Genomic DNA, 17,264 nt, shown 5'->3' on the forward strand with positions numbered 1-17,264 from the left:
AATTAACCTTATGCATGGCCAACCTAAAATAACCCAAAATAAAAGTGATTTTTACAGTTTTTTATGTGATTCCATGTGCTTATGTTGTCATATCAATGTTTAACGTTTAATTAATATTTTAATATAGGCTTGTTGTCTATTTTTAATTAATGTTCGAATGCAGTTTTATTGATTTAATAATGTTTATATTTGTTCAGTTAATAAATGGTTCCTTCTTGCCCAACAGCCCTAAAATGTGCTTGTATTGATAATATCGTTTGATTCAACAGTTGTTACTTTTATTAATGGTAGAAGCCAGTGTTCAAATATATAAAAATCTATATATTTTTTGTAGCCCTTAAGACTGCAGACGTAAAAAGCAAACAATGTTAATAATGCTGGCCTTTTCCTTTAAGTTTCAAACTTGGCAATTAACGAAAAGTATGTCATTCTACCGAGCAGTTCTTGTAAAAAGACACATTGTGGTTTCTTCTGCTCCTGAAGTAGATTTTCCAGTTGGACAGCCAACAAAAGACACTCTGCTGGAGCAACAGAAGGAGTACAGGATGGCAGCTCTCAAGGCCAAACAAGCAGGAGACATCGACCAAGCCAAGATGCATATAAAGGCCAGTAAGGTAAAGATTTATAGTATTTATAGCTATGTTTTTGTGGCTTAGTCTTTCAGGGCTTCAAAATTAGCACTTATTTAATTGTACATAGTTGGGATTCCCATTATCTGATTGTGTATATCTGATTTATTTGACTGTGTATCAAAAACAGTTAAAAATTATCAACAACAACATCCATTCTTGTATTAGGACACTTCAAATGTTGACTACTGTAGACGATATACAGAGATTTGTGAATGCAATTTGAGTTTCACATTTTGCATGTCAGTCAATAGACATGTCTTCATACATGTAATACACATATTGTTAATGTGGGTTTTTCTATTTGCCTTCTGCTCTAATATGGAAATTTTGACTTAAACTTTCCAAACAGTTCTACATCTCAATGGCAGTACTGTTTCCAGCTACAGTTTTACATTTAAATTTAGTCGTCAGCTAGGTTTTCATGCACATTTGGATATTCCTTTTACCCAGTATCCTGTAAACCCTGATTTTTAAATATGTCTCTCCTATAACAAAAATGTGCTGAGTTATTTGAGCTATTTCAGACTTGTAGGAAGTAGACAAAGAGTAGCACTATGCTGTTTTCTTGTTTGTCTCAGGGATTCGATGCAGCAATTGAAGCTTTGGAGAAAGGCCAGCCGGTGAATGTGAGCTCTCTCCCGCCCCCTCTGGCTCAAGGTTAGACCTGAATCATGTGTCCACAGAACACATTTCACTCTCTTTAACTGCACTTTCTGTCAATATCAACTAACCTATCATAATAAAAGCAAAAGTACATAGACTTGATATCAATAATATTTGTTGACACAATATGCATCACCCATCATGTTTACATAAAAATTAATGTCGGCAACATTTTATCTGATTGTGCAGCCTTTTAATCTTTGTTGGTGTCAGCGAGCTTAGGTTGCTGTTTCAAAAACAATGTTTACTGACTGAAAATAGCAGATGGTTTGATTTTGAAGCTGCAGTCCACCTCTATAAAAGTGACAGTGCATTCACAGAAAGGGCTTTATTTTAACGATCTAGGTGCTAAGTCTAAAGCGCAAAAGCATTAAGGACTTGTCAGAATCCACTTTTGCTATTTTAAGGAAAGAAAAATACACTCAGCACTGCGGCTCATGGTCTAACAGGGTTGAGCTTATTCTCTTAATAAGTTCTGGGTGTGTTTTGAGATTCCCTTTAAGAGTCAATTGTATCCGCCATAGCGCATTTGCTATTTACATGGTGGACTTTATAAGCTTGAAAAACTGAACACTTCTAGTGAGAAAACAGTTAAACAGACCATCTGCTGCGCAAGGATAATTAATGAGCCTTCTCCAATTGGCCTTTACTTCCACTTTCTCTTTCTCTTTCTCTCTTTCGTCGATAAGGAAACGTGTTTTACGAACATACATCCATTAGCCTACATAATTAATTTTGTTTGTTAAGCGTAAAGATTTGTTTTAAAGCTATTTCTAAATTCAGTTCTAATTTCCAGCAAACTAATAAATGAACAGTAATAATAATATGAAGTCTGGTAAAAAAAACAGAGTTCTATTCAAACACATGTCCTATGCCCCATATGGTTTAAAACCTGACATGTGGACAAATCTAAGCTTGTTTTTAATAAAACAAATATAAATATGCATAATACTAAAGCAAATTGTCATGAATAAACTGAAACAAGCAAACACGTCTTGTGCCTTATTGCGCCAAGTGTATCATAGGGCCCTTAATGTTAAAGGAATAGTTCACCCAAAATGGAAAACTCTGTCATCATTTTTTCCACTCTTTTCCTCCCTTTGTATCAAACCGATTTGATTTACTTTTGATAGTATATGTCTTTAGGTAATCAAGTAAATGTAATGCTGCGATGAACATCACTGCAAATTCAGTTTAAATATTCCTAAAAAATCTGTTTATTCATTGAAAGGATAAAGAATTATTTGTGGCATTCTGAAGTGCCTGCAATATCAATATTGTTTGTGTACATTATCATCATATCATCATAGTTTAATCAAGTGTTTTTTTTTCAGAGTTCTGGTCATTTTCTTAAGTAACTGACCATTGGCAAGTGGGGCAAAATGTTTTAGCCCCTGGTTACATATTTGTTAGCCTTGTATGAGGTGTGTAGATTTTTAAATACACACTTCGACTTTGTCTACACCTCCACAGTGACTCAAGCTCCACCTCAGACAGCTGTTAAAGTCTCGCCTTCACCTTCAGGTTAGTACACCAGTTCTAACGTGAAGTATTTTCAGAACTCCTCTCTATGTAAATAGTCTAACCTGAATGACTGTATTTCCTGTCTCCTCCTATTCACCATATGTTGTTTTTGCTATAACAGGTGAGACCGCCTCTGGTCCAGCTCAGCCTAACACAGTTCTTGAGGCCCTGGAACAGAGGATGGCTAAATACAAAGAGGCCTTCACACAAGCCAAAGCCAGCGGCGATGAGCGCAAAGCCCGGATGCATGACCGCATTGCTAAAGTTAGTACACCTGTCGAACTGACACATAAACCTCAAACACTGCCACAACCGAATGTCCTCCAACTTTCATTATCTCTTTCAGTGTTTCCTTTTTAGATACTATCTGCTTGATAGATGCTTTCATGTTAATGTATCACAACTCATTTTGCGCACAGTGATTTGTTTGCATAGACTAGTTGAATTCAGAGTTGTTGTTTTCTTTTTGTGGCCCACAGCAATACCATGCTGCCATACGTGCTCATAAAGCAGGACGACCTGTTAATTATGACGAACTTCCTGCCCCTCCAGGTTATTTCTTTTGTTTTAATAATATTAAAAAAGAATCCTAATCTGCAAATATTTCTGTGGTCAGTTACTGCATTCTAATAAACCTAAGGAAATCTACTGAATGCTTGTGTTGTGTATAGGCTTTCCTCCAATCCCTGGCCAGAAGGCCACTTCTCCAGAACAGGGATTGGCTGCTGTGCTGGAAACAGCCAATAAGCTGACATCCAATGAAGCTAGAGATGGTCAAGACGAAGATGAGGAGGAAGAAGAGAAGGTATTTTTATTGTACATTTCTTCTTTTTTTTATGTTGAAAATAATAAAAGAGAGAAATAAAGTGTTTAAGAAGATGCAGACTAGAAACAAGTCAAATCCTCTGCTAGTGTTGTAAGATAATTATATTTCGCAAGATTTCTTGAAATAAGTAAATGCACCTAGGCTTTAGTAAAGAAAACAATGTCTTGGAGCATCACGGTGGTGCAGTGTGTAGCACTATCGCCTCCTAGCAAGAAGGTCGATGATTCGAGCCTCAGCTGAATCAGTTGGCATTTTTGTGTGGAGTTTGCATGTTCTCCCCGTGTTCATGTGGGTTTCCTCCGGGTGCTCCAGTTTCCACCACAAGTCCAAAGACATGCGCTATAGGTGAACTGGATAAGCTAAATTGTCAGTAGTGTATGTGTGAATGAGTGTGTATGGATGTTACCCAGTGATGGGTTGGAGGTGGAAGGGCATCCGCTGAGTAAAACATATGCTGGATAAGTTGGCGGTTCATTCTGCTGTGGCGACCCCAGATTAATAAAGAGACTAAGCCAAAAAGAAAATAAATGAATGAATTAACAATGTTTTAAATTAAGTATTATAACACTAATTCCAAGCAGTGTGTTGTCTATTCATCTTAAAACTAGCTTCTTAATTGCTCTTGCTCTTCTTTTTTGTGTGTAAAAGGTCTCAACTAGAGTTCTTAACCAGGAGAAGTTCTCTTATTTTAAGAATTGTCGTTATATATTCTGTCTTAAAATGAAACAAAGCATTTAAATTAATCGCAAGATTATTGTATTAATTCAGCATCATGCAAACTTGCAAATCGCCCTCAATTCTGTTTTTCAAATTAAGATTTGAAAGTAGTTACGATGCAAAATGATTACTTGCTTCTCAAAATACTGAAGGTTACAGCAACAAGACATAACAGAATGTTTTTGTCACTAAAGAACAAGTGTAATCAAGCTTTTTTTATAAGCTTAAAACTTGTTAATACAGCAAAAAAAAAAAAAAAAAAGTAGAGTTACAATCTTGTTTCTAGCCAAAATTCTTATTGACCTTGTTTTAAGAATTCCATACTATGCATAGATTGTGTATGATTTTTATGATTGTTTTAAGATTATGCATATTTTTGTACCTAGTGGGTAAATCTTAAAATTAGGTATCTTACCTGCAAATTAACATTAGTTACAACAAAAGACAACATTTAAGACCAAACTTGTATATAACTAGAACTTGTTATAAGTTTTCCATTAAACATCACACACAATCACAGTGCTCAATCACACTTATACTTGTTCTTTCGTGACAAAATACATACTGTAATCTTAAACATACTTGTTAAGGTAAGCTACAGTATGCCTATTTTAAGAAGCAAAAAGTACTTATTTGTGTTTTTTATTTAGTCTTAATTTGAAAAAAAAAAATTGCATACATGACAATATGCATGCATGTATGTATGTGTGTGTATATTAATTTATTTCATTCCATAATCTTTTTTTTTTAAACAAATAAATGCTTTGACCCATTTTAAGACAACATATAAATGTAACTTAACAGTAGTTCTCCTGTTTACTAAAACTAGAGTTTAGTAACTCTAGTTTAAGACCTTTTTACACAAAATAAGAAAAGCAAACTTTTAATATATATATATATATATATATATATATATATATATATATATATATATATATATATATATATATATATATATATATATATATATATATATATATATATATATTTATTTATTTATTTTTTTGTTAAATCCTATGTGTGTTTTTTATTCCAGGAAATCTTACCCAGTATAGCTATCAGATCGTTTTTAATGTTATTAGCTTGTATCATCTAAAATCATTCATTTCATTCTCATATTTAACCATTTTTTGCTGTGTGGATTGTAATTTAGAAAACTTTGCAGATAACATACCTAACTTTAAACTTTATATACTGAAATAAAAAAAAGATAAATAATCTTATAACAAACATAATATTCTTAGACAATCTTATATTGCATAGTATTTTATTTTTAAAACAAGATTAATTGTTTTTTGGATAGAAATAAGATTGTAACCCTTGACTAGATAAGGAGATTTAGCAGTGCAGAATTGGTCTTTATTTAAAAAAAATAAAAAATAAAAACTAAATTACCAATAAAAAAAAAAAAAATGTGTTTGCTTTTTAAGGCTTTAAACCTAAGTGGCCAAAAGAAGCCCACTCTTGTAGTGCAGCCAACAGTACAGGAGCCAAAACAAAGGACCCCTTCACCAGACAGAACGTCTAAAAGAGGAAGTCTGCCTGACGCTGGTACATGTTATTGCTATGCTTTTGTATTTCATAACTGTTTTATGATTACAAAAAAATGCATACTTATACGCTTGTTTTCTCCTCAGCTCAGCAGCAGCTAGAATTTCTGGAGGGCCGCAAAAAGCAGTACATGAAAGCAGCGCTGCAGGCAAAGCAGAAGAAAGACCTAGAGCAGGCCAAGACTTTTCTGCGCACAGCCAAGGGTTTGGAACCCATGATCGAAGCTGCCCGCAGTGGGAAGACTGTAGACGTGAGCAAGGTAACCACAATGCCTGTTTTTAGTAAATGCTTCAACTACTTCAATGATTTGAGGAGTAATTGACTCACTCTTTATGCTTTAGGTACCTTCACCACCTGGAGATGAAGACGAGGACTTCATTCTGGTCCACCACAGTGATGTTCAGCTCTCTGAGAAGGCTGAGGAGGTCTACACTCAACTCAACAAACTGCTCAATGAGCAGCACGAGGTAACAGGAAGGTGGCGAAGTAATAAAGTAACGAGAAAAAAAATTGTGAGCTGCCTTAAAGGTATATGATACATCCAAAAATTTAAGGATCCCAGTGTTCCAATCCTTTGTGAGTTTCTTCTTTTTGTGTTGAACACAACACAATATATTTTGATGTGCAATTGACACTTATGTCAAGGGCTACTGGTTTCCGACATTTTTCAAAATATTATCTGTTGTGATATACAGGAAAAAAAAAAACTCAAACCACTTTATAGCATGTGAAGTGTGAGTATATGATGACAGAATTGTCAGTTGTGGGTGAACTATCCCTTTAAAGTGTACTGCATATATAGGTAGCTAACATTGAAATGGATTAAAATGAGACCACAGAAATAGATGAACCAGAACAATGTAACAGATATGTCACAAATAACATAATTTCGATTGCGGTAGTTTGATTTTTAACTTAAAAAATGTATGAATAGCCAGTATATCACAGATTGACGACATTAACTTTTACCACTATTACATTGCCAATGTGACTATAAGCTTACAAAGATTTTTTTACGTTTACCAGCCATTCTGTATAATGTAAAGTCATCCTGAATTTAAGACTTCAACCTGAGATGCTGTAATAAAAAAATGTGAAACAAAGTGTACCATATACACAGCTTTGTTTCTTCCGAGCTTATCTGAGTTCTGTGGCATACAGTAGTAGTGCTTCATTGATTTATTTAACTATAACTGTTTATTAACAACTGTTTTTTAAGGTAAGGGTTTGATACTGATTAGAACTGATGAGATCTTAAAATATTCTGAGATGGTCTTTAAAAAGTATAGAAATTACCTTTAGGATATCTGCATATACCCTGATACATACAGGCCTCATTTAAGTTTTATACATGCTGCTTATAATACATTTGCAGTGACTTAAAAATATAAAGTGCAAATGTTTGTAAATAGCTTTTATTTTCATTTTGCAAATGTAGTGAAAACATTACATTTTCAGTTCTAAATTAAATTAAGTTTTATAAATTAAAGGATGCAAAAAAACAGGAATATTAATATTTTTATTTCAACTCAAATACTTAAATAATAAACTAAAGACATTTTTACACTTTAGTTCAATTTACTGAATTATTATTTAGTTACATAAACATTGTTTTTGTCAGCCATGGAAGAATAAAGCATTCTTAATTTGCTTTGGTTTTGGTTGACGAAATTAAAGAAACTGCATTTTGTTTTACTTCACATCACAAGTTTTCAATTGGGTTGAGGTTAGGGGATTAAGCTGCAACTCTATTACCTCAATCTATTGCAAGATTGCTCGATTATAATTAATTCCTATTATTAAGAATATATATTATTGTCAGCCACTTTAAATATTATTAATAGTTTGAGCATTAACAATGTACTGTGCTTACAGGTAAAAAATAAAAATAAATAAATAAAATAAAAAGTATAAAGAAAACTGCTGTACTTAAATGTAAAGTATTAACAAATTGTAACCTATTCATCAAAACCTGAAAATGTTGCTTGGACGTCATAAATATAGGCTATTCGTCATCATATTCAAATATAAACCATTTTTGATACATTTTGAAAATGTTGCATCGTGACATATGTATATCTTTGAAATCTAATCATTAACTTGGATTTTTAAATAAATTATTTGGAATTACATATTTAAATTAGAAATTAGATCTGCCAATAGAGTGATTACATGCATAATTACATTGCTTGAAAAATTTATAAGTGATTTATCCATTCATACGTGTGGAATTAACGGTTTTTGAGATTTGAGTGGACTGTGGAGTTTGTGTTAACTGCACACAGACACTAACTTTAATTAGGCTATGTTCTAGCTCCAAGCTTCAAGGAAGGCAAAGTTGCTTGAGTCTATGTTCTGTATCCCGTGAAATTTGAATCACATCCTGATTAATTGGCCTAAATATAAGGTAACAAATTAATCGAAAGCCACGCTGATTTACAAAACAAATAACTTTATATATTGAAAAAGTTTGCAGTTACTAAAATGCCAACACAACGGCACTGTTCTGCAAAAGTGCTTCTCTAATGTGTATCTGCTCCGCAAGTGATGCACGTCTCTTTCTCTGGCTCTGCGCCAAAGCGGGTTGATTTTTAGCATGTGATGATGTGATGAACTATAGTAAACATTCTAAGCACACTGATCGTATGCTTCAGGGAACAACCAGTGCTGATCACATTAGGGTAATCGTTTGCGTCAAAAGGGTTAAAAGTGTATTATTTTTTGTTTCTTTTATTATTCAGTATTCCTCTGCATACCACTAGAAGAAAGCCTGCATACCACAGTTTGAGAACCACTGCAATAAAAATAGATTTATAGTCAGAATTCCACAAATTGTTTTTACAAAAAAGTGTATTATTAAATACTACCAATGACTGAATACATATAAAATACACATTGTTTATAGTAATCACTGTCATAAAATGTAATCCAAGATGATGCCAAGCATGGCTGCCATGTTGCGAGTTCCTAGCAAACTTTGTTGTTGTTTTTTTGTGTGTGTGTGTTTTATTTGATATTGATTTGTTTTTCTGGAGTATGTGGTTGTATTTTGCACTGCTGGAGCCAGCACCTAAGCTTTTTTACTCATCATAGTACACATGCTGCTGATGATTTTAGATATACCTGTGCTTTGATTAAATTTGCTTTCACTAGGGTTTAGCTTCACAACGCAGTCTGTAAGTGGATGTGGAAAAAGTAAGACATGTTTTCTTTCTTCTGTAGAAATGTGTGACATATTCCAAGCAGTTTACACACTTAGGGAATGTTGCAGAAACAACCAAGTATGTACCACACACAGTATAAACCACACTTTAATATTTAATTTTTGATTGCACCTTGCGTTTGTTTTTATCCTATTTTCTTTTCTATTTTTTTTTAGATTTGAGAACATGGCAGAAAAGTGCAAGAAGAGCCTGGAGATCCTTAAACTGGCACAAAACAGGGGCCTTCAGCCTCCTAAACATCATTTTGAGGAAAGAACATATCGCACTGTCAGGTCTGACAAAACACAATATCACAGAGTGTTTTCTGCAAAAAAAAAAAGCTCTGACTTATGAGAAAAACATGCTTTCTATTCCTCGACTTTTGTTTTTCTAGGATCTTCCCAGAGCTCAGTAGCACAGACATGGTTGTGGTCATTGTTAAAGGGATGAACCTTCCTGCCCCCTCTGGTGAGCTTCAAATATTTGTTCTAAAAAGAATTATGCTGAACAAACTCATCAAGACATTTACAATATGCAGAAAGTGCCTTTACCAAAAGGGTTATTGGAACATAAATAAATTATTTGTAATACACTTAAATCCTCTTCCTCTCTGCTTTTTTGCAAGGTGTTGCAACAAATGATTTAGATGCTTATGTCAAGTTTGACTTTCCATATCCCAGTTCAGTGAGTACCACTTTTGTGTCTAGTCCTCATTTCAGTTGAAAGTTACCACCATTTCCTTCTCTGACACTACAATCTCTGTATTTAAAACATCCTATTGAAATGTTAAAACATGTTATGTATTAATGTTTTGGATGTTGAAATTTTAACAATGTTTTAAAGGTGCAGTATGAAGTAATGACACCTAGTGTTTGAACTAGGTATTTCAGTCCAAATTCAAAATATTAGAAATACCCCTTTCCAACTTTCTACACACACACACAGACTTACAGGTTGCCAGATTGATGGCACTAACACAAACACGCAATTGCTTATTTTTTGCTGATATAATACTATCACATAAGGATTTTTATAACTCTGTTTTTATAAATCTGTCTCATTTCTGAGGCTACTATGGTCCTTCTAAGGTCACATTTTCGGCCCACATAAACCCAACAAGAAGCCTTCAAGAAATTAAATGGGCTGATTTTCACCAAGGCAACCTCTGGGTGCTGAATCATAATTGGGTAAATTGGCAGTGTGTGGGTTACACTGACCAAAACAAAGACAGATATTCCAACACGGAACACACATTTTCAAAGCAGAATAGCTAACTTTAGCATTGTTTTTCGATAAAGCAGTATGTTTACTTAGCATGTTTGTTAAATAACTGCAAACATATTATGGTATTTTAAGAGCAAACCTTAGATATAGCACCTTTAAAAATGTTTTAACAAACTGCTAAACTATGTTAGAAACATGCTTGCAATGTTGTAAAATGCTACGATGATAGCAGCAGCCTAAAAGGTTAGCATTGTTTTGAATGCCATCAGTGTGATAAAACATACTACTAGTAATGTGTTGTGATGTGTTTAAAACATGTTAGCACAGCTACCACTTAGCAACACATGCTGACTAACATGGTGTTTTTTCTGGTCTTGACAAACTTTTTTATTTATCTAGATTAAAGTTGTATTGTCTGTGTTCACATTAGGAGCAACCTCAGAAACATAAAACGGCAGTCGTCAAAAATACCAACAACCCAGGTAAAAACATTAAGCTATTAATAAACTATTAAGCTATAAAAAGTACCTGTTAAAAGTTTGGAGTTTGTAAGATAATGAATGTGTGTTAAATAGATGGCTTATGCTCATCAAGTTTATATTTACTTCAGTTTATTAGATTTGTGAAACATCATGCTACTAAATTAGATCTCAAATGGGAAGTTACATTTAGAAAATCAGCATTTTTTGTATACAAAAATATTTGACTTCAGGACTCCACGATTGAAACTTAAGCAGTTTTAAAGCCATTGTAATTGCAAGTTAATATTTGCTTCTGAAAGTGATGAATCATTTGGTGTTTTGACAGAGTATAACCAGAGCTTCAAGCTGAATATCAACCGTAACCACCGCGGCTTCAGGAGAGTAATACAGTCGAAAGGCCTGAAGCTGGAGGTGCTGCACAAAGGGTGAGTGTTTTTTTTTTTCATCTCTCTAAAATAATCTTTATTTCCCAATATTTACAGAATAATTATAGCTGTGCATGTAATCTTGTAAAATTTTCATGGCACTATAATTGGTAAATGTGCTATCTTGGCATAATCGCATTATTTAAATAAATTACAAAAAGAGGTTGAAAAACTAATGAACTAAAATGGTCTTAAAGGTGTAATTCACCCAATAAAAGTTATATTCATTACTCACCCTCGTGTCATTTCAATCCCATTAGACTGTTTGTTTATTATTGAAACTCAAATTAGGATACAGTGCATCCGGAAAGTATTTATAGCACTTCACGTTTTCAACTATTTTATGTTACAGCCTTATTTCAAAATGGATTAAATTTATTTTACTTATTTTATCTACCCACAATACTCCACAATGACAATGTAAAAATGTTAATTAAAAATAAAAAACCTAAAAAATCACATGTACATAAGTATTCACAGCCTTTGCTCAATATTTTGTTGGTGCATCTTTAGCAGCAATTACAGCCTGAAATCTTTTTGAATATGAAGTCACAAGCTTGGCACACCTGTCTTTGGGAATTTTTGCATGTTCCTCTTTGCAGTACCTCTCAAGCTCTATCAGGCTGGATGCGAAGTGACAGTGTACAGCCATTTTCAGATCTCTCCAGAGATGTTCAGTAAAATTTAGGTCTGGGCTCTGGCTGGGCCACTCAAGGACATTCACGGAGTTGTTGTGAAGCCACTCCGTTGATATTTTGGCTTTGGGTCATTGTCCTGCTGGAAGATGAACTGTCGCCCCAGTCTGAGGTTAAGAGCACTCTGAAGCAGGTTTTCATTCAGCATGTCTCTCTACATTGCTGCATTCATCTTTCCCTCTATCCCGATTAGTCATCCAGTTTCTGCTGCTGAAATCATCTCCACAGCATGATGCTGCCAACACCATGCTTCACTGTAGGGATGGTATTAGCCTGGTGATAATCGGTGCCTGGTTTTCTCCAAACAAAATGCCTGGCATTCACTCCAAAGAGTTCAATTTTAGTCTCATCAGACCAGAGAATTTTGTTTCTTATGATCTGAGAGTCCTTTAGATGCCTTTTGACAAATTTCAGGTGGGGAGTAGCTTCTGTCTGGCCACTCTACCATACAGGCCTGATTGGTGGAGTGCTACACAGATGTTTGTCCTTCTGTAAGGTTCTCCTCTCTCCACAGAAGAATGCTGGAGCTCAGACAGAGTGACCATTGGGTTATTAATCACCTCCCTGACTAAAGCCCTTCTGCTCCGATCACTCGGCTTAGATGGCCGGCCAGCTCTAGTCCCAGTGGTTCCAAACATCTTACACTTACGGATAATAGAGGCCACTGTGCTCATCGGAACTTTCAGAGCAGCAGACATTTTTCTGTAACCTTCCCCAGCCTTGTGCCTCGAGAAAATCCTACAGACTGTTCTTTCGTCTCTATGCTTGGTTTGTCCTTTGACATGCACTGTCAACCCTGGGACCTTATATAGACAAGTGTATGCCTTTTCAAATCATGTCCGATAAACTGAATTTACCACAGGTGACCTCCAATTAACCTTCTAAAACATCTCAAGAATGATCAGTGCAAACACAATGTACCTGAGCTCAATTTGGAACTTCACAGCAAAGGCTGTGAATACTTATGTGATTTTTCAGGTTTTTTATTTTTAATAAATTTGTAACAATTTCGAAAAATATTTTTTCATATTGTCATTATGGGGTATTGTGTGTAGAGTTCTGAGGAAATAAATAAATTTAATCAATTTTGGAATAAGACTCTAACATTAAAAAAAGAAGGGAAAAAAGGTGAAGTGCTATAAATACTTTCCGGATGCACTGTATTTTAGATGAAATCAGAGAGCTTTCTCATTCTTGACACTTGACACTCATTCATGGCTCTTGACCCTGCCCACACTCAATATTGCTACCAAGCCGACCATTCACAGATCTTGCGATATGTATGTGGTTACATTTTTAGATGCATGTCAGGGTATGGTGAAGAGTGGGTCAGAAACTATGACCTTCCAATATTTAGTATTTCTTTAATTTATATATTGCGATGTGTACAATTTCACAAAGTAGATTGAATAGCTCTATTTGGAAAGAATTTGTTATTTTAGATTGATTGGGAAGATTCTGTAGGGGGTAAATCATGCAAAAATATTATAAACAAATTAAAAACAAAGAAAAGTACTATAGAGCAAAAGTAAAAGTGAAATGAACAGTGCTTCTTGGAGTGGTCTGGTGCAGAAATTGAGTAATCAAATGTAAAATAACACCGTGTAGTGTTCATTAAATAAGTAAATCAATCAAATTTGCCTTTGTTAAAGTTACAAATGATGCAATTTGTTGTGTCTAACTACTCAAACAGTCACAGGCCTTGAAAGCACGTTGATGATAAACCTTTACTCAATTATGGTTAAACTCTGTAGTGACTCCACAAATATTCTGATCTCTGAAACACTCACAAAAAGCAAAGTGAGTCTTAGCACGCAGTGGAAAAGCAGCATGCATTTAATTTGTATAAAGGAAACCTGCAGGTCATAATATGTGTCAGCTGTGACACTGAACTGTGTGGCTGCTGTGGTGCATTCTGGGTCAGTGTCTGTGTAGGCTAATTTGAGTTTCACACTGACCTCTTCGTCTCATGACAGCGGATTTCTGAGGAGTGATAAGCCGGTAGGAAGTGCCCAGATCAAACTGGAGAAGCTGGAAGCTCAGAGTGAAGTCCGAGAGATTGTAGAGGTGAGAAAAAACATCAGCTGTGAAGGTAAACATACAGATGGAGACTAAAAGATTAGCCCTCTTATGAAATCTGAATTCTTTTTTAAATATCTCCTAAGTGGGGCGAAGCAGTGGCGCAGTAGGTAGTGCTGTCGCCTCACAGCAAGAAGGTCGCTGGGTCGCTAGTTGAAGCCTCGGCTCAGTCGGCGTTTCTGTGTGGAGTTTGCATGTTCTCCCTGCGTTCGCATGGGTTTCCTCAAGGTGCTCCGATTTCCCCCACAGTCCATAGACGTGTGGTACAGGTGAATTGGGTAGGCTAAATTGTGAGAATGTGTGTGTGAATGTGTGGCTGGAAGGGCATCCGCTGCGTAAAAATTTGCTGGATAAGTTAGCAGTTTATTCCGCTGTGATGACCCTGGATTAATAAAGGGACTAAGCCTACAAGAAAATGAATGAACATCTCCTAAGTGATGTTAAACAAAGCTAGGAAAAAACACTAATCACTAAAACATTTTTTGAACAAAATGCTAAGGGTCCAGTCAGATTCAATTAATGATGCTAAGCTAAGCTAAACTAATCATGACTAATCTGACTAAGAAAGGTCAACAGTTTAGCTCTTGGAAACTTGGAGTGGAGTGTTCCTAATTACCCAGTTAAGCCTTATATTGCACTTTATATTGAATACTAGCATCTTGTAAAGTTACTAGTAAAAAATGATGTACTGCCATTATGTCAAAGACAGAAGAAACTATATGAAAAGTAATTCAATTTTAACTGGAGGGCTAATCATTTTGCTTTCAACTGTATTTGTGTTCAACAAGTGAATTTAAGCTAAAATGGACACCACTGTTTACATCAGTGAAAGAATGAGTGTGTGTTTATGGTATTGGCTTTTTGTTTTGCAGCTGATGGATGGACGGAAGGCCACTGGGGGTCGTCTGGAGGTGCGGGTGCGTCTCAGAGAGCCTCTGGGTGGGCAGGAGCTCCAGACGGTCACTGAGAGATGGGTAGTGCTGGAAGAGCCACAGGTCAGTGCTGATCTCAAGAAACAATTTGATGCTTATACAATTTTACAATGTCCCAGAATATTAACATTGAGATAATGGCACGTGTTTAGGATCATTCAGGCCACATCATAAAAAGTTTGATACAGAGCTAAAAATAACCATCCTTTTATGTATTTATGTAGAAATATAACACATACTGTCACTTTACACATCAACTCAATGGTCTTTGTCATGAGAAATAAAGCCCTGTGTTTATTTTTCAATACATGCTTGGCAAACTTGTTTGATTGTTTATTTAGTTCGATTCTTTTGCTTGAACGGGATGACGTCGATATGGGACATCAACTAATATGAAGTGCCAGATCCGGTAAAACGTATCATAGGATTGATCATGACATGAAGATTATTATCACTGAGAGATTGCCAGACATGCGGCTGTGGGGAATACAGGGTTAAAGTTTGTTCGGATAACAATACCAAAGTATACCATAACTTCATGACCATGGTGGGCGTTTCTCTCTGTCTTGTGCTGAATGCAGTTGATCAATCACAACATACTGCGTCATTGGACCCAGATTAGCATCACACAAAAAAGGGGTTTAAGAACAAATGAATCGCTAAATAAATCATATGGGAGTCGTTTGGATAATTAGATAAAAATAAATGCATTTTATAAGACAAATGGAAGTGTCTGTTATCAGACTGTTGTTGGAGACCCTCAAAACCAAAATATGACTTTTTATAATACATAATAGGGGCTCTTTAATTATTACTATATTTATTATTATGTTGTTGCTTTTTTGTTGCTGGGTTTTAAAAAGCAACATTGTCAAGCAAAGGTGGACATCTAAACTTATAAATTCCTTATTTAATAATAGTAATTAAATAAACATAATTCATAACTAATATTACATCATATAATGATAATGATAATAAAATAATAGTAATAGTAATACTTAAGTTTTTTGCATTATACCACTGTGCAATAATTGTGTTTAAAGGAAAATCAGACATTATATTATTTATGGTTCGGCCTAAATAAGTGCCTGTTCTACATATATTAATTTTGCAGTGGAGGTGACATTAAATATTAAATATACATGACATTTAATCATCTTTTTCCGTCTGTGCATTTGACGCATTTATTTGGTTCTGACTGTGGTCTGTTGTGTGTTAGGTGCTGCTGTAACTGACACTATGATTCATCTTCTCAAAGTAAGAAAATTCCACCTGTTTGTTTGAAGTGACAGAATCTAAGCGTATCACTGTTACACTTTGCCTCACAGTGGATTTGTCTTTCAGGTCTTGAGTGCTTTTGTCGGTGTGGATGAAGTTATAGATGGTGGAAGTTCAGCACTGCTGCTAGCCTCGGGTACGAAAATCACACCACAGAGATCCTGAGGAGCTTTCCCATCATGCTCTCTGTGCTTCCAGACGCTCACAGAGAGACATTTTCTCTGACAGACAATGTTAGCCTCGTCTTTATCAGGGTAAAGAAGGTTGTGCCACGGTGTAACACTTGGGGTGATTATTAAAAAAAAAAAAAAAACAGGAAGAGAAGGCAAATGTGCCCAGAGATTGAAATGCCTTTTATACGGCCCTTTTGAGATAGATTGCCTTTTGATTTTATAATAACGCTTCCCCCAACTGTTACATTAATGCATTGGAGCTGAAGCCAATGAGAGCTAACCTTTTTTTTTTTTTACTGCTCTGGGATGCACTTATGCACTAATGCCAAAGTAATTACTGCTGCTGCAGTAAGATGAATGACTCAATCTGTTCTCCCTGTTCCAGCCATATCTCCAGTACTAATGTATGACTGCTATGCAAATCAGTTGTATGCCATTAACTATGCAAAAAAAAAGGTTTGTGTTTAAACCCCAAACATTTCAAAACTTGTTTTATACCCTCTGTGAGCTGACTGCACAGTTTATTATGGATAGGCTGTGTCTAAGTACTGCTGTTAAATAGTATGATTCATATATATACTGTATAAATAAATAAATAAAAATATATTATTTGAGCCACTAACAAGCTTTACTAATTGGAACAGAGGTAAATTATTCATGATCTGAACGGTTTGTCTTTTTTAGTGTCTTCTTTAATGGGTATAAATGGATGTAAATCTATCTCTTTTTTTCAGTATAAGCTTGAAGGGTCAGTTTACCTAAAAATTGTAAACCTCTATTATTTATTCACCCTTATGTCATTCATTTGCTCATTTTCAGTATAGAATAGAAGTATTTTAATACAGTTCTGTCTGTCTTCT

General features: G+C 35.0%; 1 protein-coding gene across 6 annotated transcripts in view; it reads left to right on the top strand.

Moving 5' to 3' along the window:
* Positions 1-17,026, top strand: part of cc2d1b (coiled-coil and C2 domain containing 1B) — a 35,640-nt gene extending 18,614 nt beyond the window's left edge. For 4 of the 6 annotated variants that reach the window (XM_005171199.5, XM_073924567.1, XM_068213801.1 and 1 more), the window contains 19 exons: positions 487-614; positions 1,211-1,289; positions 2,769-2,819; positions 2,941-3,083; positions 3,299-3,371; positions 3,491-3,624; positions 5,793-5,913; positions 6,000-6,172; positions 6,255-6,380; positions 9,136-9,194; positions 9,293-9,409; positions 9,511-9,584; positions 9,742-9,800; positions 10,771-10,822; positions 11,148-11,247; positions 13,919-14,009; positions 14,894-15,016; positions 16,173-16,210; positions 16,298-17,026. In XM_005171199.5, the coding sequence (XP_005171256.1) occupies positions 487-614; positions 1,211-1,289; positions 2,769-2,819; positions 2,941-3,083; positions 3,299-3,371; positions 3,491-3,624; positions 5,793-5,913; positions 6,000-6,172; positions 6,255-6,380; positions 9,136-9,194; positions 9,293-9,409; positions 9,511-9,584; positions 9,742-9,800; positions 10,771-10,822; positions 11,148-11,247; positions 13,919-14,009; positions 14,894-15,016; positions 16,173-16,184 (1,715 nt within the window). In that variant the 3' untranslated portion in view covers positions 16,185-16,210; positions 16,298-17,026. Of the gene's footprint in view, positions 1-483; positions 615-1,210; positions 1,290-2,768; positions 2,820-2,940; positions 3,084-3,298; positions 3,372-3,490; positions 3,625-5,792; positions 5,914-5,999; positions 6,173-6,254; positions 6,381-9,135; positions 9,195-9,292; positions 9,410-9,510; positions 9,585-9,741; positions 9,801-10,770; positions 10,823-11,147; positions 11,248-13,918; positions 14,010-14,893; positions 15,017-16,172; positions 16,211-16,297 lie in introns of all 6 variants that reach the window. The other 2 variants (XM_005171198.5, XM_009298476.4) reach the window with 1 other exon arrangement.
* The last annotated feature ends 238 nt before the right edge of the window (positions 17,027-17,264 follow it).

The sequence above is a fragment of the Danio rerio genome, chromosome 2 (genome assembly GCF_049306965.1).
Source record: "Danio rerio strain Tuebingen ecotype United States chromosome 2, GRCz12tu, whole genome shotgun sequence".
Taxonomy (NCBI): Eukaryota; Metazoa; Chordata; class Actinopteri; order Cypriniformes; family Danionidae; genus Danio; species Danio rerio.